This window comes from Mastigoproctus giganteus, chromosome 1, assembly GCF_048544385.1.
Source record: "Mastigoproctus giganteus isolate SK-2022 chromosome 1, ASM4854438v1, whole genome shotgun sequence".
NCBI lineage: Eukaryota > Metazoa > Arthropoda > Arachnida > Uropygi > Thelyphonidae > Mastigoproctus > Mastigoproctus giganteus.
Window position 1 is genome coordinate 96,811,552 of NC_143575.1, and position 17,899 is coordinate 96,829,450.

A 17,899-nucleotide genomic window follows, 5' to 3' on the forward strand; every position below is an offset into this window, starting at 1 on the left:
GAAATTTTTTAAGCCTGGTCTGTACTTGTTAACAGGAGAGACTGCTTCTACAGGGATGGGATACACTTAAATAGAAAGGGTGCAAGAATGTTTGTGGATACTATCGAGGGAGTGTTAGGTGGGTCGGAAAACTGCTAGATTTGGGGGGATACAAGGACTAATAGATTAACATTAGCCACTGCAGAGGTGAAAGTGATTCTTGCACTGCTTCTATTGGAATGAGCAGCAGTCTGGAAAATAAGATGCAGGATATTTCAGAGACTGCTGGGAATCATGGGGGTACAAGTAAACACATGGGTTGTGTTAGGGTGGCTAAGAGGAAGAGCAGGTGCATGTATACTTGCGTGTACACCAATGCTAGGACTTTAGTAAATAAATTTGATGAATTTGAGGTATTGCTCAAAACATCAAAGGCAGATATTGTTGGGATTTCAGAGACGTGGTGTCACACAGATATAAGTAATGCAGAACTGGAATTTGGGGAGTACAATGTCTACAGAAAGGATAGGAAGGGAGGAGGGGTTATGCTATTAGTTAAGAAACACATAAAATCCAAGGAAGTGAAGCCAGTCGACATCGCTGGACAGTGCAGTGTCGAGCCAGTTTGGTGTGACATAAGCATTGGGAGATCAAAATTGAGAGTAGGAGTGTGCTTTAGGCCTAATGACTCTGATGAGTATAATAAGAAACTGTACAGAGAAATAGAGTGGGCCAATAAATCAGAGAGTCTTATAATGGGGGATTTTAATTTCCCAGATATTCACTGGAATTTGGGAGTTGGTCACTCACACACTAGCAAGGCTTTTGTGGATTTATTGGATGATTGTTTTCTACATCAGCATGTTCGGGAGGCAACTAGAGGGAGTAATACTCTTGATTTGATTATCAGTAGTGATTCTTCATGCATTAAGAATCTGCAGATAAATGAATCACTAGGTGGCAGTGATCACAGTGTTCTGAAGTGGGAGTTACTCAAAGAGGTAACTACCATTAGGGGTAAAGGGAAAGGGTATTGCTTTCGTAAAGTCCACTACGATGGACTGAGACAGTATTTAAATTCTATACAGTGGGATCAACTGATGATGTTACCAACAGCAAATTCAAAATGGGAAGCATTCAAAGAACTTTTCTTGGAAGCTACTAGGCTTTATATACCAACTAAGAAATATTGTTCAAGGTTTAGGCCTAAATGGATGTCAGATGAACTAATGAGGCATATGGCAGAGAAGAAAAATGCATGGGATACATACAAATTAACACGTGACACAGAAGCCTATGATATATACAAGTTGATCTGTAACCAAGTTACAAAGGAGGTTAGGCAGGCGAAGGCAGATTATGAGAGATCCTTGGCAAGGGATGCGAAGAAAAACAGCAAAGAGTTCTTTACTTATGTAAACTCAAGAAGGAAGGGGATGAATCAGATTGGTCCACTTGATATCGATGGGTCAACTGTTGATGACCCTGCTTAGGTAGCTAACAAACTAAATGAATATTTTGCATCGACATTCACACATGAGGAATTATTCAGCGAGGGGAATTCCAGAGGTGTATTCAACTCTAGCAGTAAGCTAGATAATCTTGTAATAACTGAGAGTAAAGTGGAGGAGAAATTGTTGAAGATAAACACAAGAAAGGCACCTGGGGTGGATGGGATCTATCCAGTTATATTAAAGGAGGCAGCAAAGGAAGTAAGCAAACGCTTAGCCATAATTACGAGAGCTTCCTTGGACTCAGGGGAAGTACCCATGGACTGGAGATGTGCAAATGTGACCCCAATTCATAAGGGAGGATCAAAGGCTGACACAAGTAATTATAGACCTGTGAGTTTAACTTCTGTTCCCGGAAAATTAATGGAGGCACTGGTTAAAGAAGCACTGCAGGATCATCTAGACAAGACTTCAGTAATTGCTCGGACACAGCATGGTTTTGTTAAGGGGAAGTCTTGCCTGACCAATTTGATTGGATACTATGATGCAGTCACAAAAGAACTGGATGCAGGGAATACCTTTGATATTATATACTTGGATCTTAGAAAGGCTTTTGATACTGTTGCACATGGAAGACTGCTGCACAAATTGGAGCAGTGTGGCATTGGAGGCAAATTGCTGCTATGGATAAAGGGGTGGTTGAGGGGGAGAAGACAGAGAGTGGTAATCAATGGACACTGCTCATCGTGGACTAATGTTATTAGTGGAGTCCCTCAGGATTCAGTATTGGGTCCTTTATTGTTTTCTGTATTTATAAATGATATTGATGATGGTATATCAAGCTTAATGTCCAAGTTTGCAGACGATACGAAAGTTGGCAGGGTTGTCAAGGGCACTACTGACACTATGCTGCTGCAACAGGATCTGGAAAGGTTGAGCAGATGGGCTTCGAGGTGGCAAATGAAGTTTAACATTGACAAATGTAAAGTACTACATATGGGAAACAGCAACCCCAGAGCAACGTATCAACTCTGTGGTACTACACTGACAGTGGTAGACAATGAAAGGGACCTGCGGGTGGTTGTGCAGGCAGATATGAAGTTCTCTGAGCAGTGCAGACGGGCTGCAAGAGTAGCTCATGGTGTATTGTCAATGATATATAGGAATTTTTCTAGCAGGGATAAGGAAGTGATTATTCCCTTGTATAAGGCAATGGTCAGGCCACACCTAAAGTACTGTATACAGGCCTGGAGGCCTCATTTCAAGAAGGATGTAGAGCTGCTGGAACGAGTACAGAGAAGGGCAACAAGATTAGTGAATGGAACAAAGGCGTGCTCTTATGAAGAAAGGCTTAAGTTTTGCGAATTACAGTGTCTGGAGACTAGGCACCAGCGAGGTGATCTGATAGAGGTGTACAAAGCCTTGAATGGTTTGAGCATGCTCAATGCTGATGGGATTCTTCCTCTTGCTCAGAATAATCTCCTGAGAGGGCATAAATTCAAATTGAGGAAAGGCAGATGTAGGATAGATGTGCGGAAATTTGCCTTGAGCCAGCGGGTGGTTGGTTGGTGGAACAGACTTCCATCCCTTGTCGTGGAAGTTGATAGCCTAAATAAGTTTAAGGCTCAGCTGGATAGGTATTTTGAACGAACAGAGGGTTGAAGTGGAAGTGGTTATTTTTTATTTATTTATTTTACTTTATTTTTTCTTTTGGCTGATGCTGCATAAGCTTGCTTTCTTGCATCAAATGCCTCTACTAATGCTAATTACGTCATCGCCTATGTGTATCGATCTTATCTGATGCAGTCGTAACAAATATTGCATATACATGTGTTATTCGGATGACAATTACAATTTTAAGGGACAGTGCACTTTCTTTGAACACCGGTGTATATATTTTTAATAAAACACCTTCCCACTATTCCATTTCTTAAAAACTCCCCCTCAGCCCATCTTGGGCTGAGGTGCGGCTCTTCGGATTTTTTTTTTTTTTTTTTTAATTAAATCAAAAATGGCTTTTCATTCAAAAAAGGTTGCCAACCACTGACCTACAGTTATGAAATTTCACATGTTAGTTATTGAATGTGTAGACAACTTATATTAAAAATGGCATCTTCCTTCTGATTTTTTATCTAGGTCAGGGTATGAATTTTTTGATGCCCCCTTGTAAATTATAGTCCATTATTAAAATGGGTGAAGAGCAGAGCCAGCTTTGTTTAAACATTTTATTTGGTTGACATCACAGACACATCATATGTAATCAATTCTCTTGCAGTAGCCCTTCTGTGGAATGGACTTTAGAGCATTTGGGAATAAATGATTAGAGACTTTCTCTGAAAGGTTTCTGAGAATTTCTGCAAGAACACCATTGAGGACAAAATTATGTATCTTAAAGATGAAACCTGTGGTGGGTGAAGTAATAACTGTCACAGTATGTAGATCTGTTGAAGCAGGTGCAGATAAGAGTAAAGATTAGTGAGGGGAACAGAAGAAGGGCTCTCTTACCAGAAAAGGCTTCAGTTCTGCAAATTACAGCATTTGGAAGCTAGACACCTGCTGCAAGGAGATATGATTGACCATTTTAAGACTGTGAATGGATTGAGTAAGCTCAATGGTGATGCAATCCTTCCTCTTGCTAAGACAACACACAAGGGGCCATAATTTAAATTAAATTGATAATGGATGATTGTAGGATAGACGTGTGGAAATTTTTCTTCAGCCAGCTTGTAGTTGATTGTTGGAACAAACTTTGATCTGATGTTGTAGAAGTGGGTAGTTTGAATAAATTCAAGGAAGAAAGACACACTGTTAGAAGGGATAGACAGGTGATATTTGTGATATTTTGGAAGCGCTGGTATTTTCTTACCCTCATAATTGTAGGCCACGATTACCATTTCATTGTAAGCCACGATGACCATTTCATTGTTGACTGTGATGACCTTTGATCGTTAGCAAATAATTTAGAAGGGCATGGTAAAGATAGCTACTTCCACTTAGCTGATTGTGACTTCAGTTCAGGTTCAGTTGAAATGTGTCCATGTCTCATTGATGCTAACAGTGTGTTTCAAAAAACTTCAACTTATTGATTGTTTTAGTAACTATATTGCAGTTTCTTTATGCTTTGCTTGCACCTCATTTAAAATTACAGATAATTTTGGTATTCAGACTCATTGGCTATTCCTCCATAGGTCGAACATATGTCTTCTTCCAAAATGGTGGTAATAATGACTGCTGATGTGTTTTCCATAGATGTTCTTGGTTTACCTGCTTTGCTTGTCTTCAACACTGGTCTGACCTTGACAAAACATTTTTGATACCAGCATGAAATCATATTTTGATCTACTATTGACTCACCACACACTTCCTATAGCAATTTATAAATTTGTGTTGGCATTTGACCACATAAAGTTTTAATTTTGATAGACTTTGATAATTTTGACCTTTGATCTGAATTAATATAACCTGAAGCAATATTAACATCAATTTTTAAAGACTCTTCACAAACATTCAGTATACAAACTCTGTTTGAAGCACACCAATGTTGAGGTTAAACTTCAAAGTTGAGGAGCACATGTTCAGTGTGCATTACTTTTGGGATAACCTTCATATTTTTTATGCTTTATTTGGTGAGGAGTTAAGACTCCAATATAATAAACTTGCATTATACAGTGGATTCCGTTAATCGGGGCAGCCGTTTATTTGGGACAAATCTTAAAAAACAGAACCCAATCGAGAAAATAACCAGGGTTTACTTCTCTTAATTGGGACAAAATTCCGTTTAATCAGGGCCGGAGACTGCAGCACTGGAGATTACCCTACGATTGTCTCCGACCGTACCACGTAGTTCGGTTGGATTTCTGGAGGTCACAACCATGAAACAATAAAAACAATTAGCAGTCACCTGTTTATTGGGCTTTTCTGTTAGTGCAATCTATCATAAACAGATAGTAAACTCTATCTTATTGAATTTGCAATAATTCCAAACAGCTGAAATTCTGTGGGTTATTATGGTAAAATTTGTTTACACTTCCATGGGATCTTCAATCATATAAAAAAAACAATTTTCAGAATCTTCTCTTCATTCCTATTTTTAAAGCTTTGTAACTCGTTACTCCGTTTTCACTTATGCGTATTGTGTTACTTGCAATTTGTGTGTGCCGTGGTTTTTGTTATTGATTACTTATCTTTTTACTGTTTTAAATTTTTAGCCCCACCCACAAATGTCAGTGAACAGAAATGTCAACTAGTTTAGATAGTATGTACATATTATAGTGCATATTCATTATCCCAATTTTCACATATATTCTTCCGAATTTCATGTATCATTTAATTTTTTAATTGGTAAGGTAATAAAGGGTAAATTTGCGCTTAATATATCTTTGTTTTTATAGCCTGTGGATAATATTCCTCCTATTTTCACTAATTAGAATCGCTGTTTAATAGAATTAAAATTCAATTCACAAACATGATCGCAATGACCGGCGCTTACTACACATTGTATAGTGAACGGTACTTTACTATTGTGTTTGTCATAACGTGATTTGATTGTACAGTGAACTAATTGTAAAGGGGGGGGTACATTGTATTCTTAACTATTTACGTGAAACTTCAGATAATTGGGACAGCCGCTTAATCGGGCCAAAATGCACTAGTCCCAATGTGTCCCAAATAACCGAAATCAACTGTACTTTAAAACATGCATGGAGCTCTAACAGAGCCCGTATATTTTACACCCATTTCTCACATAGAAATAATAGTCTCAGCTTGTGGAGGTTTCAGTATCTTCAAGCAAACCTATGATCTTTGTTTCGGTAACAATAACAATCTTTTTACATACCGTCTCAATGGAGAAATATGCTATCAAAAATCATAATCATCTTCTGACTACTCATAGCAGTTATGAAAGAACTGTTATTTCCCTGGGAAATTGGCTGGGGAGCTAACAGTTCCCCAAATACTCATCCTCAATATTTAAACCAAAATTTAAAATTTAATATCAGTTTTTATAATTGCAACAAATAAATAAACCTGCATACAGAATAAAAACATGACCAGTTTAATACTAATGGTTTTTGTTGACACCACTTGGAAGAGTAGCATTAGTAGAGGCATATGATGCAAGAAAGCAAGCTTATGCAGCATCAGCCAAAAAAAAAAAAAAAAAACCCATTTCCACTTCACCCCTCTGTTCGTTCGAAATACCTGTCCTACTGAGCCTTAAATTTATTTAAGCTATCAACTTCCACAACAAGGGATGGAAGTCTGTTCCACCAACCGTCCGCTGGCTAAAGGCAAATTTCCGCACAACTATCCTACCCCTCTGTCTTTCCTCAATCTGAATTTATGCCCTCTCAGGTGATTATTTTGAGCAAGAGGAAGAATCCCATCGGCATTGAGCATGTTAAAACCATTCGGGGCTTTATACACCTCTAAGAGATCACATCACATCACCTCGCCGGTGCCTAGTCTCCAGACACTGTAATTTGCAAAACATAAGCCTTTCTTCGTAAGAGCAACTCTTTGTTCCATTCACTAATATTGTTGCCCTTCTCTGCACTCGTTCCAGCAGCTCTACATCCTTCTTGAAATGAGGCCTCCAGACCTGTATACAGTACTCAAGGTGTGGCCTGACCATTGCCTTATACAAGTGGATAATCACCTCCTTATCCCTGCTAGAAAAATTCCTATATATCATTGACAAGACGCCATGAGCTACTCTTGCAGCCCGCCTGCACTGCTCAGAGAACTTCACATCTGCCTACACAATTACCCCCAAGTCCTTTTCATTCTCTACCACTGTTAGTGTAGTACCACAGAGTTGATACTACGCTGACAGTGTAGTACCACAGAGAGTATATACGTTGCTCTGGAGTTGCTGTTTCCCATATGTAGTACTTTACATTTGTCAATGTTAAACTTCATTTGCCACCTCTCAGCCCATCTGCTCAACCTTTCCAGATCCTGTTGCAGCAGCATAGCGTCTGTAGTGTCCTTAACAACCCTGCTAACCTTTGTATCGTCTGCAAACTTGGACATTAAGCTTGATATACCATCATCAGTATCATTTATAAATACAGAAAGCAACAATGGACCCAACACTGAACCCTGAGGGACTCCATTAATAACATTAGTCCACGTTGAGCAGTGTCCATTGATTACCACTCTCTGTCTTCTGCCACTCAACCATCCCTTTATCCATAGCAGCAATTTTGATCCAATGCCACACTGCTCCAATTTGTGCAGCAGTCTTCCATGTGCAACAGTATCAAAAGCCTTTCTAAGATCCAAATATATATCAAAGTTATTCCCTGCATCCAGTTCTTTTGTGACTGCATCATAGTCAAATTGGTCAGGCAAGACTTTCCCTTAACAAAACCATGCTGTGTCCGAGCTATAACTGAAGTCTTGTCTAGATGATTCTGCATTGCTTTTTTAACCAGTGCCTCCATTAATTTTCCTGGAACAGCAGTTAAACTCACAGGTCTATAATTACTTGTGTCAGCCTTTGATCCGCCTTTGTGAATTGGGGTCACATTTGCACATCTCCAGTCTGTGGGTACCTCCCCTGAGTCCAAAGAAGCTCTCATAATTATGGCTAAGGGTTTGCTTACTTTCTTTGCTGCCTCCTTTAATATAACTGGATAGATCCCACCACCCCTGGTGCCTTTTTTATGTTTATCCTGAACAATTTCTCCTCCACTTTCCTCTAAGTTATTACAAAATCATCTAGCTCACTGTCAGAGTTTACTTCACCTCTGGCATTCCCCTTCATGAATAACTCTTCATGTGTGAATGTAGATGCAAAATACTCATTTAGTTTGTTAGCCACCTGAGCAGGATCCTCAACTGTTGAACCATCAATATCCAGTGGACCAATCTGATTCATCCCCTTCCTTCTAGAGTTTATATAAGTAAAGAACTCTTTGCTGTTTTTCTTTGCATCCTTTGCCAAGGATTTCTCATAATCTGCCTTTGCCTGCCTAATCTCCTTTGTGACTTTACAAAAGCAAAAACCCTTCCCTTTACCCCTGATAGTAGTTACACCTTTGAGTAAATTCCACTTCAGCACATGTGATCACTGCCACCTAGTGGTTCCTTTATCTGCAGATTCTTAATGCGTGAAGAATCACTACTGATAATCAGATCAAGGGTATTATTCCCTCTAGTTGCCTCCGTAGCCAGGTTGGCAGGAACAGCAGTGCGTAGCACTTGCTTCTTGATTAGACCGGGGTTCGAGCCCGTGAGCTGCCAAACACGGAGAATGCAGAAAGGTCGAGGAATGACCACCGCATGTCCCCGGAGCGATATGGCCTTAGTTGCTAATGCTCCTGAAAACCAAATAACAACAACAACAACCCTCTAGTTGCCTCCCAAACATGCTGATGTAGAAAACAATCATCCAATAAATCCACAAAAGCCTTGCTAGTGTGTGAATGACCAACTCACAAATTCCAGTCAATATCTGGGAAATTAAAATCCCACATTATAAGACTCTGATTTACTGGCCCACTCTATTCCCCCGTACAGTTTCTTATTATACTCATCAGAGTCATTAGGCCTATAGCACACTCCTACTCTCAATTTTGATCTCCCAATGCTTATGTCACACCAAACTGACTCGACACTGCACTGTCCAGCGATGTCGACTGGCTTCACTTCCTTGGATTTTATGTGTTTTTTAACTAATAGCATAACCCCTCCTCCCTTCCTATCCTGTCTATCCTTTCTGTAGATGTACTCCCCAAATTCCAGTTCTGCATTCCTTATATCTGTGTGACACCACGTCTCTGATATCCCCACAATATCTACCTTTGATGTTTTGAGCAATACCTCAAATTCATCAAATTGATTTACCAAACTTCTAGCATTGGTGTACATGCAAATATACATACACCTGTTCCTATTCTTAGCTACTCTAACACAACTCATGTGTTTACTTGTACCGCAATGACTCCCAGCAGTCTCTGAAATATCCTGCTCTTGTTTTCCAAGCTGCTGCCCATTCCAATAGAAGCAGTGCAAGAATCACTTTCGCCTCTGCCAGTAGCTACTGTTAATCTATTAGTCCTTGTATCCCCCCCCAAGCTAGCAGTTTTCCGACCCACCTAACACTGCCTCGATAGCATCAGCAAATATTCTTGCACCCTTTCTATTTAAGTGTATCCCATCCCTGTAGAAGCAGTCTCTCCTGCTAACAAGTACAGGCTGAAAAGTACCGGGCTGAAAAAAATTCTACCCCTTGAGTGAGTAGCCCTCTTTGTGAGCAACACAGTAGTTATAATCACTCTCCTTCCATGCTCAGTAAGCCAAATGAGAATGGTCCTGGAGAAACTGAAGGTACATTTTATTGTGAAAGACTAGAGTTCTGTAAATTGAAACAGCTGCGAGGTCACTTGATTGAAATGTTTAAAGCTTTTAAATGGGTTGAGCAAGCTAAATGCTAATGACATCCTTATTCTCTTGGATGTGACACACACACACAGACACAAGGGAACATTAAAATAAATTGAAAAAAGGGTAAGTTGCAGGGAAAATGTACAGAAATTTGCTTTTGGTCAGAGTGTAATTTATTGTTGCACCAAAACGTCTGCTTAACATTTTGGAAGGGGTAGTTTGAATGAGTTTAAAATTGGATTGCACAAATTAGAAGGGATGGGCAAACAACGTGGATTATTATTTTATTTTATTTATTGTTTTTATGGCTGATGCTGTATAAGTTTGCTTTCTTGCATCATTTTTCCACTACTATCAATAATTACAGGCACTAATACAAAGCTGGAACATACCACTTGACGACTTCAAGATTCAAACATTTTTAAATCCCCTTTGCTGCCATACTTGATTTTGATTTGTTTGTTGTTAGGTGCATTAGCAACTAAAGCCATATTGCTCCGGGAATATGCGGTGGTCATTCCCTGACCTTTCCGTATCTGGTGGTGACGGGCTCGAACCCCGGTCTAATCAAGAAGCGTGTGCTACGCACTGTTGCTCCTTCCCACCTGGCTACGGAGGCTCCCTCCCCTTTGCCATCTACTTCGTTATGCACAGTGTATGGAAATGCAGAGGTCTTTGGGGAGCTCTGTGTCACCAGGCAATACTAGGGTAGATGATTCTTTCCATGCAATACAATTCCACCACTTTGCTTATTGGAGGCTCACAGTGGTGAGACCATGTTTAGTCTCCATAGCTAAGCTCTGGAAACTCATTAGGTGGGTCAAAAAAGGTAGCAACATTTGAAAATGTTGTTAAACACTTATTCTAATTTTTTAGTTTAATTGAATTTAGATTCTGATTGTTTGGTCAGGTTCAGAATAATTAAATATGTGACATGACATTGCACTATGATTCATATATTATTTTTGTGAATTTTCTAGGTACACAGACTTGTGGTTGTAGACAATGAAGACAATGTCATTGGAGTTATTTCTTTATCTGACATTTTATCTTATCTCGTACTTAGACCACTTGGTAAGTCTCAGATTCTGTTGTGCAGCTGTATTAATCAAATTAAGTTTTTTGTGACTGTCTTTAATACAAAATATAGATATTATGACTATTCTCTATTTTGGTGGAAATGTTGTGAAGCTTTTAACAAGCTTAATTTAATATACCCTGCATCAGAAAATTATGAAATTTTTCTTTTGTTTTTGTTTCTTTTATGAAAATAACTGGTTATTAATGAAGCTTAAGAATGTAAGATTTGAATGATATTATGAAGATATAAACTATATTGCAAATGAACTGACCTCTCTTCATTTGCCATTCAAACATTTATCCTCTTCATTCTCATACATGACTCTACTATGGATCAGGGCGCCTCCATAGCCATGTTGGCAGGCGCAGCACACGCTTCTTGATTATACCACAATTCGTGCCCGTGACCACCAAATACAGAGGATGCGGAAAGGTCAGGGAATGACCACCGCATATCCCCAGAGCAATATGGCTTTAGTTGCTAATGCTCCTAAAAACCAAACAACAACAATGACTGTGGATCTGTATATCACATCCTGATATCTGGAAACTTAAACTCTGACATCAGATTTATCAGACATCAGAAACTTAAATTCTTACATCATGTTGAGTGCCAATGGGAGGAACTCTGGGGTCTGCCAATCAATAAATGAAATCATGTTGAGTGCCCCGGGGACATCACTGAATTTGTCTGCCAAGCCATGTAATTTCTTAAAATAAATATTATTCAAAAATTATCTATAAAACAATTTAAATACGGGCAATCCCCGTATAACACGGTACTTCTACACACGGTTTCACTCTAACACAGTTTGAAAATTGCAGGAAACCACGCATAACACGGTAATTTTGAGTTTTTGTGGTGGAAAAACCCTGCTATTATGTTAGATGTAATTTTCAATGTTTCCATTCCTTTTATGAATCTCTGCTGTTGACTTGCTAGTCATTATTGCCTTCATGGTATATTTCCAAAGCACATTTCCGGAGATCACAACCATAAAACAATAAAAACAATTTGTAGTTTCCAGTTTATTGGTCTTTTCTGTTAGGTATCAATTATAAACAGATAGTAAACTCGATCTTCTTGCATTTCTGATAGTACTGATATCTGGAATTCTATGGGTTTTTACGTTATTCTGGTGAAATGTGTTTCCCCTTCCATGAAATATTCAATCATATAAAAAAAAAAAAGCTGACTGGGCTAGCTGGGTGGGTAAAGTGCCTAGCTAGCAACCCAAAAGTCGCTAGTTCGAATCCCGCCTCGGGTTTGGATCAAAGTACTGCAAAAACCTTGGGAGGTGCATTATGGCCACAGAAGCCGATGTGCCAACAACTACCAAAAAAAAAAATATATATATATAAATTTTTCAGAAACTCATTACTCCGTATCTCACTTGTGCATTTTGTGTTTGTTGCAACTTGTGTGTTCTGTGTTTTTTGTTATTAATTGCTTATCATTTTTACTGTTTTAAATTTTACAAAAAAAAAAAAAAAAAAGTCAGTGAACAGACATATCAGTTAATTAGTATGTACATATTAATTAAGCTGTGTACGTAAGCATAAGTTTATTTTTATTTTAATAACTGGAAAATATTCTTCCGATTTTCACGTATCATTTGACTTTGTTAATTGGTAAGGTAATAAAGTTAAATTTGTGCTTTACATCTTTAAAGCGGGGGTCCACTGTATTTTGTTCAGAGATCCCTGGGTTAGATTCTGTGCTATTGAACTTGTGCTTGTTTGAGACCATAAAAAATAATTGTGAGTTTGAAGAGTGCAGTTCGTGACTTTTAAAGAGAGCAGAAGGTACACGAAATCTAGATGCTGCAGAAGAGATTATGCTTAGTAGGAATGAAGAGGAAGAAAATTAAATGAATGTACATTATCTCACATATAAGTATCACAGTTTGTAAGGTAAGACGTTTGTTCAGTTATTACTATTTAAGTTGCTACTTTTATAGAAAATAAAGTTAGAATATTAAGTTATTACTACTATAAAAATTAGGGTTCCGATAGTTATAAAATAAAATTGTGTATTTTTGTTAGCTTTTTGGAACATAACCCCCATTTTTGTACTGGTTCTTGGTCTCATATAACATAATTTCTCATTACACAAGATTTTGTAGGAACCAAACTACCACGTTATACGAGGGTTACCTGTATATCAAATTTTTAAGGTCTGATTCACATTATTGTGCAGTTTTTTTTTTGGGGGGGGGGGTAGGTAACTACCTACATCTCTCTTTCTTCTATCTAATAATTTGTGTAATCCTTCCTTAAATTTCTTCAAACTATCTGTTTCTTCAACACTTGGAGGGAGTATATGATGAGAGCCTTGTCAATCAATTCAGCCCTAGAGATTGTGCAAGGCCCATGGGGTAGAATTTTTTTTCAGTGTGGTCTGTACTTGTTAACCGGAGAGATTGCTTCTACAGGGATGAGGTACACTTAAATAGAAAGGGTGCAAGAATATTTACTGATGCTATCAGGCAGATAGCTTGGGAAGATACACAGACTAAAAGATTAACAGTGGTCGCAGGCAGCGACAAAAGTGATTCTTGCACTGCTTCTATTGAAATGAGCAGCAGCCTTAAAAGCAAGTCGCTGGGGATTTTCAGGACTACTGGGAGTCATAGTGGAACAAATAAATACATGGACTGTGTTAGGGTAACTAAGAGTAGGAACAGGTGCATGTACGCCAATGCTAGAAGTATAGTTAATAAATATGATGAGTTTGAAGTGCTGGTCAAGACATCAAAGGCAGATATTGTTGGGATATCAGAGATCTGGTGTCACATAGTTATAAGCAGTGCAGAATTGGAATTTGGGGAGAACAATGTGTACAGAAAGGATAGGCAGACTGGAAGGGAGAAGGGGTTATGCTGTTAGTTAAGAAACACATAACATCTAAAGAGTGCATCCAATTGATGTTGGTGGACAATGCAGTGTTGAGTCTGTTTGGTGTGACATAAGCACTGGGAAAGAGAAAATGAGAGTAGGTGTGTTTTATAGGCCTAAGGAATCTGATGAGTATAATGAGCAATTGTGCAGATAAATAGAGTGAGCCAGTAAATCAGGATGTCTTATAATGGGCGATTTTAACCTTCCAGATATTGACTGGAACTTGTGGTTGGTCACTCACACACTAGCAAGGATTTTGTGTATTTATTGGATGACTGTTTTCTACAGCAACATGTTCGAGAGGCAACCAGAGGGAGTAATACTCTTGATCTGATTATCAGCAGTGATTATTCATACATTAAGAAGTTGCAGATAAAGGAACCACTGGGTGACAGTGATCACTGTGTACTGATGTGGGATTTACTTAATGATGTAAACCCTACCATCAAGGGTAAAGGGAAGGGTTTTTGCTTTCATAAAGGTGACAACAGTCGTCTCAGTTTCTAAATTGTATACAGTGGAATTAACTGATGATGTTACAAATGGTGAATTCTAAATGGGAAGCCTTCAGGGACTTAATCTTGGAGGCTACTAGGCTTTTCATACCAACTAAGAAATACCATTCAAGGTTTAGGCCTAAATGGATGTCATATGAATTAATGAGGCTCATGACAGAGAGAAGAAAAATGCATGTGATGCATATAAATTATCGGGAGACACGGAAGCAGCTAGTCTGTAATCAAGTCACAACAGAGGTTAGGCAGGCTAAGGCAAATTACGAAAAATCTTTGGCAAAGGATGCAAAGAAAAACAGCAAAGAGTTCTTTACTTATGTAAACTCTAGAAGGAAAGTGATAAATCAGATTGGTCCACTTAACGTACATGGTTTGACTATTGATGATCGTGCTCAGGTAGCTGATAGACTGAATGAGTATTTTGCATCTACATTCACACATGAGGAGTTATTATTCAAGGAGAGGAATGCCAGAAGCTTATCCAACTCTAAAAGGGAGCTAAGTGATTTTCTAATAATTGAGAGCAAAGTGGAGGAGAAATTGTTGAAGTTAAACATAAGGAAGGCACCTGGAATGGATGTGATCTATCCAGTTATATTAAAGGAGGTGGCAAAGGAAGTAAGCAAACCCTTAGCCATGAGTATGAGAGCTTCTTTGGACCCAGGGGAGGTCCCCATGAACTGGAGATGTGCAAATATATCCCCAATTCACAAAGGGGATTCAAAAAGGAACAAAAGTAACTATAGACCTATTAATTTAACTTGTGTTCTAGGGAAAATAATGGAGTCACTGTTTAAAGAAGCATTTCAGAATCATCTTGACAAGACTACAGTATTAGTTAAGACACAGCATGGATTTGTTAAAGGGAGGTGTTGTCTGACCAATTTGATTGGATACTATGTGTGGTCACAAAGGAACTGGATGCAAAAAATAATTTTGATATCATGTACTTGGCTTTCAGGAAAGCTTTTGTGACTGTTGCACATGAAAGGCTGCTGTACCAATTGGAATGGTATGTGGAATTAAGAGCAAGTTGCTACAGTGAATGAAGTTGAGTGGGAGATGACAGAGTGGTGGTTAGTGGGTACTGCTCTACATGGACTAATGTTATTAGTTGTGTCCTTCAGGGTTCAGTGTTGGGCCCATTGTTGTTTTGTATATTTATAAATGATATTGATGAAGGTATATCAAACTTAATGTCAAAGTTTGCAGATGATGCAAAGATTGGCAGGGTTGTTAATGACAGTAAAGACAGTATGCTGCTGCTGCAGCTGGATCTAGATAAGTTGGGAAAATTGGCTGAGAAGTGACAACTAAAGTTTAACATTGACAAATGCAAAGTACTGCATATGGGTAGCAGTAACCCAAGAGAAACATGCCACCTGTGTGGTACTACACTCAGGGAAGTGGAGAGTGAAAAAGACCTGGAATTTGTGCAGTCAGATATGAAGTTCGCTGAGCAGTTTAGACGGGCTGCCAGAGCAGGTCATGGAGTCTTGTCAATGGTATATAGGAATTTTGCTAGCAGGGACAAGAAGGTAATTATCCCCTTATATTAGGCAATGGTCAGGCCACGCCTTGAGTACTGCATACAGGTCTGAAGGCATCATATTAGGAAGGATGTAGGGTTGCTTTGAGCGATTATAGAGAAGGGCAAAAAGATTGGTGAGAGGAACGAAGGGGGTCCTCTTACCAAGATAGGCTTAAGGTTTGCAAAGGTGATCTGATTCAGGTGTATAAGGACTGGAATGGGTTGAGCATATTGAATTCTGATGGGATTCTTCTGCTTGCTCAGATTCGAACTTGAGGGGGCATAAATTTAAATTGAGGAAAGACAGTTGTAAAATAGATGTGCGGAAATTTGCCTTTAGCCAGCATGATTGCTGGAATAGACTTCCATCTCTTGTTGTGGAAGTTGATAGCCTAAATATATTTAAGGCTGAGCTGGACAAGCATTTGGAGTGAAATGGAAAGTGTGGTTTTTTTTTTTTTTTTTTTGGCAGATGCTGCATAAGCTTACCTTCTTTGCATTGTATGCCCTGTACTAGATAATTTTTGGAAAGTTGGTTCTGTGAGTTTTCAGTTGGACAATGAATGGAGATGCTGGCTAGTTGTACTACATGTTCAGACTATTTTGGAAGTGGGTGATTACAGATGTCACTTGAGAACAATTTGTCATGGAAGTTTTTATAGAAAAAACATGTAGCAGAAACTGGATGTCTAATGAGACAGATTGCAGAACCTTTGAAAATGGTCATTAATATTCAAGAGGAAAAAAACGGGTGCCTCCGTAGCCAGGTGGGAAGGAGCAGCAGTGCGTAGCACACGCTTCTTGATTAGACCGGGGTTCGAGCCCGCCGTCACCACCAAATACGGAGGATGCGGAAAGGTCAGGGAATGGCCACTGCACCGGAGCAATATGGCCTTAGTTGCTAATGCTCCTAATAATAACAATTCAAGAGGAAAGGAGTGGGAGGAAGGACAGAACCTTTGGGAAAACCAGCTTTAGTGGAGAAGTCAAAAAGACAGTGAGCAATTGACCACCATTACTGAGAGCAGTCAGAGAGAGTATTGGATAGCCAATTGCAAAAAAAAAAAAAAAACACACAGTTGGCAATCCATAAAATGGGAGCTTGTTTATAAGATCTTTACACCAAACCCAATCAAAACTCTTAGAAATGTCAAGAGCAACTTCTGATATTCACTAAATTCTTCAATTGAAAATATCCAAAGAGGACATAAGCCAGTAGAGCAGTGGTTACCAATCTTTTCTCACTCTTCAAATAAAAAAAAAAAAAAATAATGGCACACTGAAATAGTGATTGCCATTGAACTCAATGGAATTTTTCCTAATCTCGCTGCATACTTGAAAAGGGCCAGTAGAATATTATTGGTTTGATATTAATGAAATCTTCATTTGGTGATCCTTGATCAGATGGAAGGTTTGAAGATAGTTTAACATGGATTTCTCCGTTATTTTGGAAGAAGTAAATACAAAGGGCAATAGTTGGATGGAAAAAATTTGTCACCCTTTTTAAGGACTGGCTGGATGTGAACAAATTTCAAGCAGGATGAAGAATGTTGTAATACAGAAGTGTAAAAGGGCAACACAGAATAGGAGCACGGGCTTTGAGAACAAGTGGAGAAATGCCAATAATACCTGAGTTTTATTGGCATCAAGATCTGTTCAAAATTCTTCTATGTCATTGACTGTTCATTACAGTTCTGTGCCCATGACTAATCTTGCTTTTCTTTGCGCTTATTCCAACAGATCCACATCATTCCTCAAGTGAAGCTTCCAAACTTGCATACAGTAGTGCTCAAGATGTAGTCTAACTCATTGTCTCATACAACAGGATAATCATCTCCTTGTCCCTGCTGACAAAATTCTTGTATATCATTAACTAAGCTCTATGGGGTGTAATAGCAGTCTGTCTGCACTGCTCAGAGAACTTCATCAGATCAGTCTACTTTGAGTGTGGCATAATATATAGGGTCAGGCACCACCAGTATTTTCCCACATCTGCATCATATGTTCTCTGTGATGGAATGCAGAACAACTACAAAAGCAAGAAAAAA

General features: G+C 38.8%; 1 protein-coding gene across 6 annotated transcripts in view; it reads left to right on the forward strand.

The window, feature by feature from the left end:
* Positions 1-17,899, forward strand: part of LOC150091024 (5'-AMP-activated protein kinase subunit gamma-1-like) — a 500,398-nt gene that overhangs the window by 463,890 nt on the left and 18,609 nt on the right. For all 6 annotated transcript variants that reach the window (XM_090373902.1, XM_090373912.1, XM_090373921.1 and 3 more), the window contains one exon: positions 10,805-10,898. In XM_090373902.1, coding sequence (XP_090230028.1) covers positions 10,805-10,898 — 94 coding nt within the window. The remainder of the gene's footprint in view (positions 1-10,804; positions 10,899-17,899) is intronic.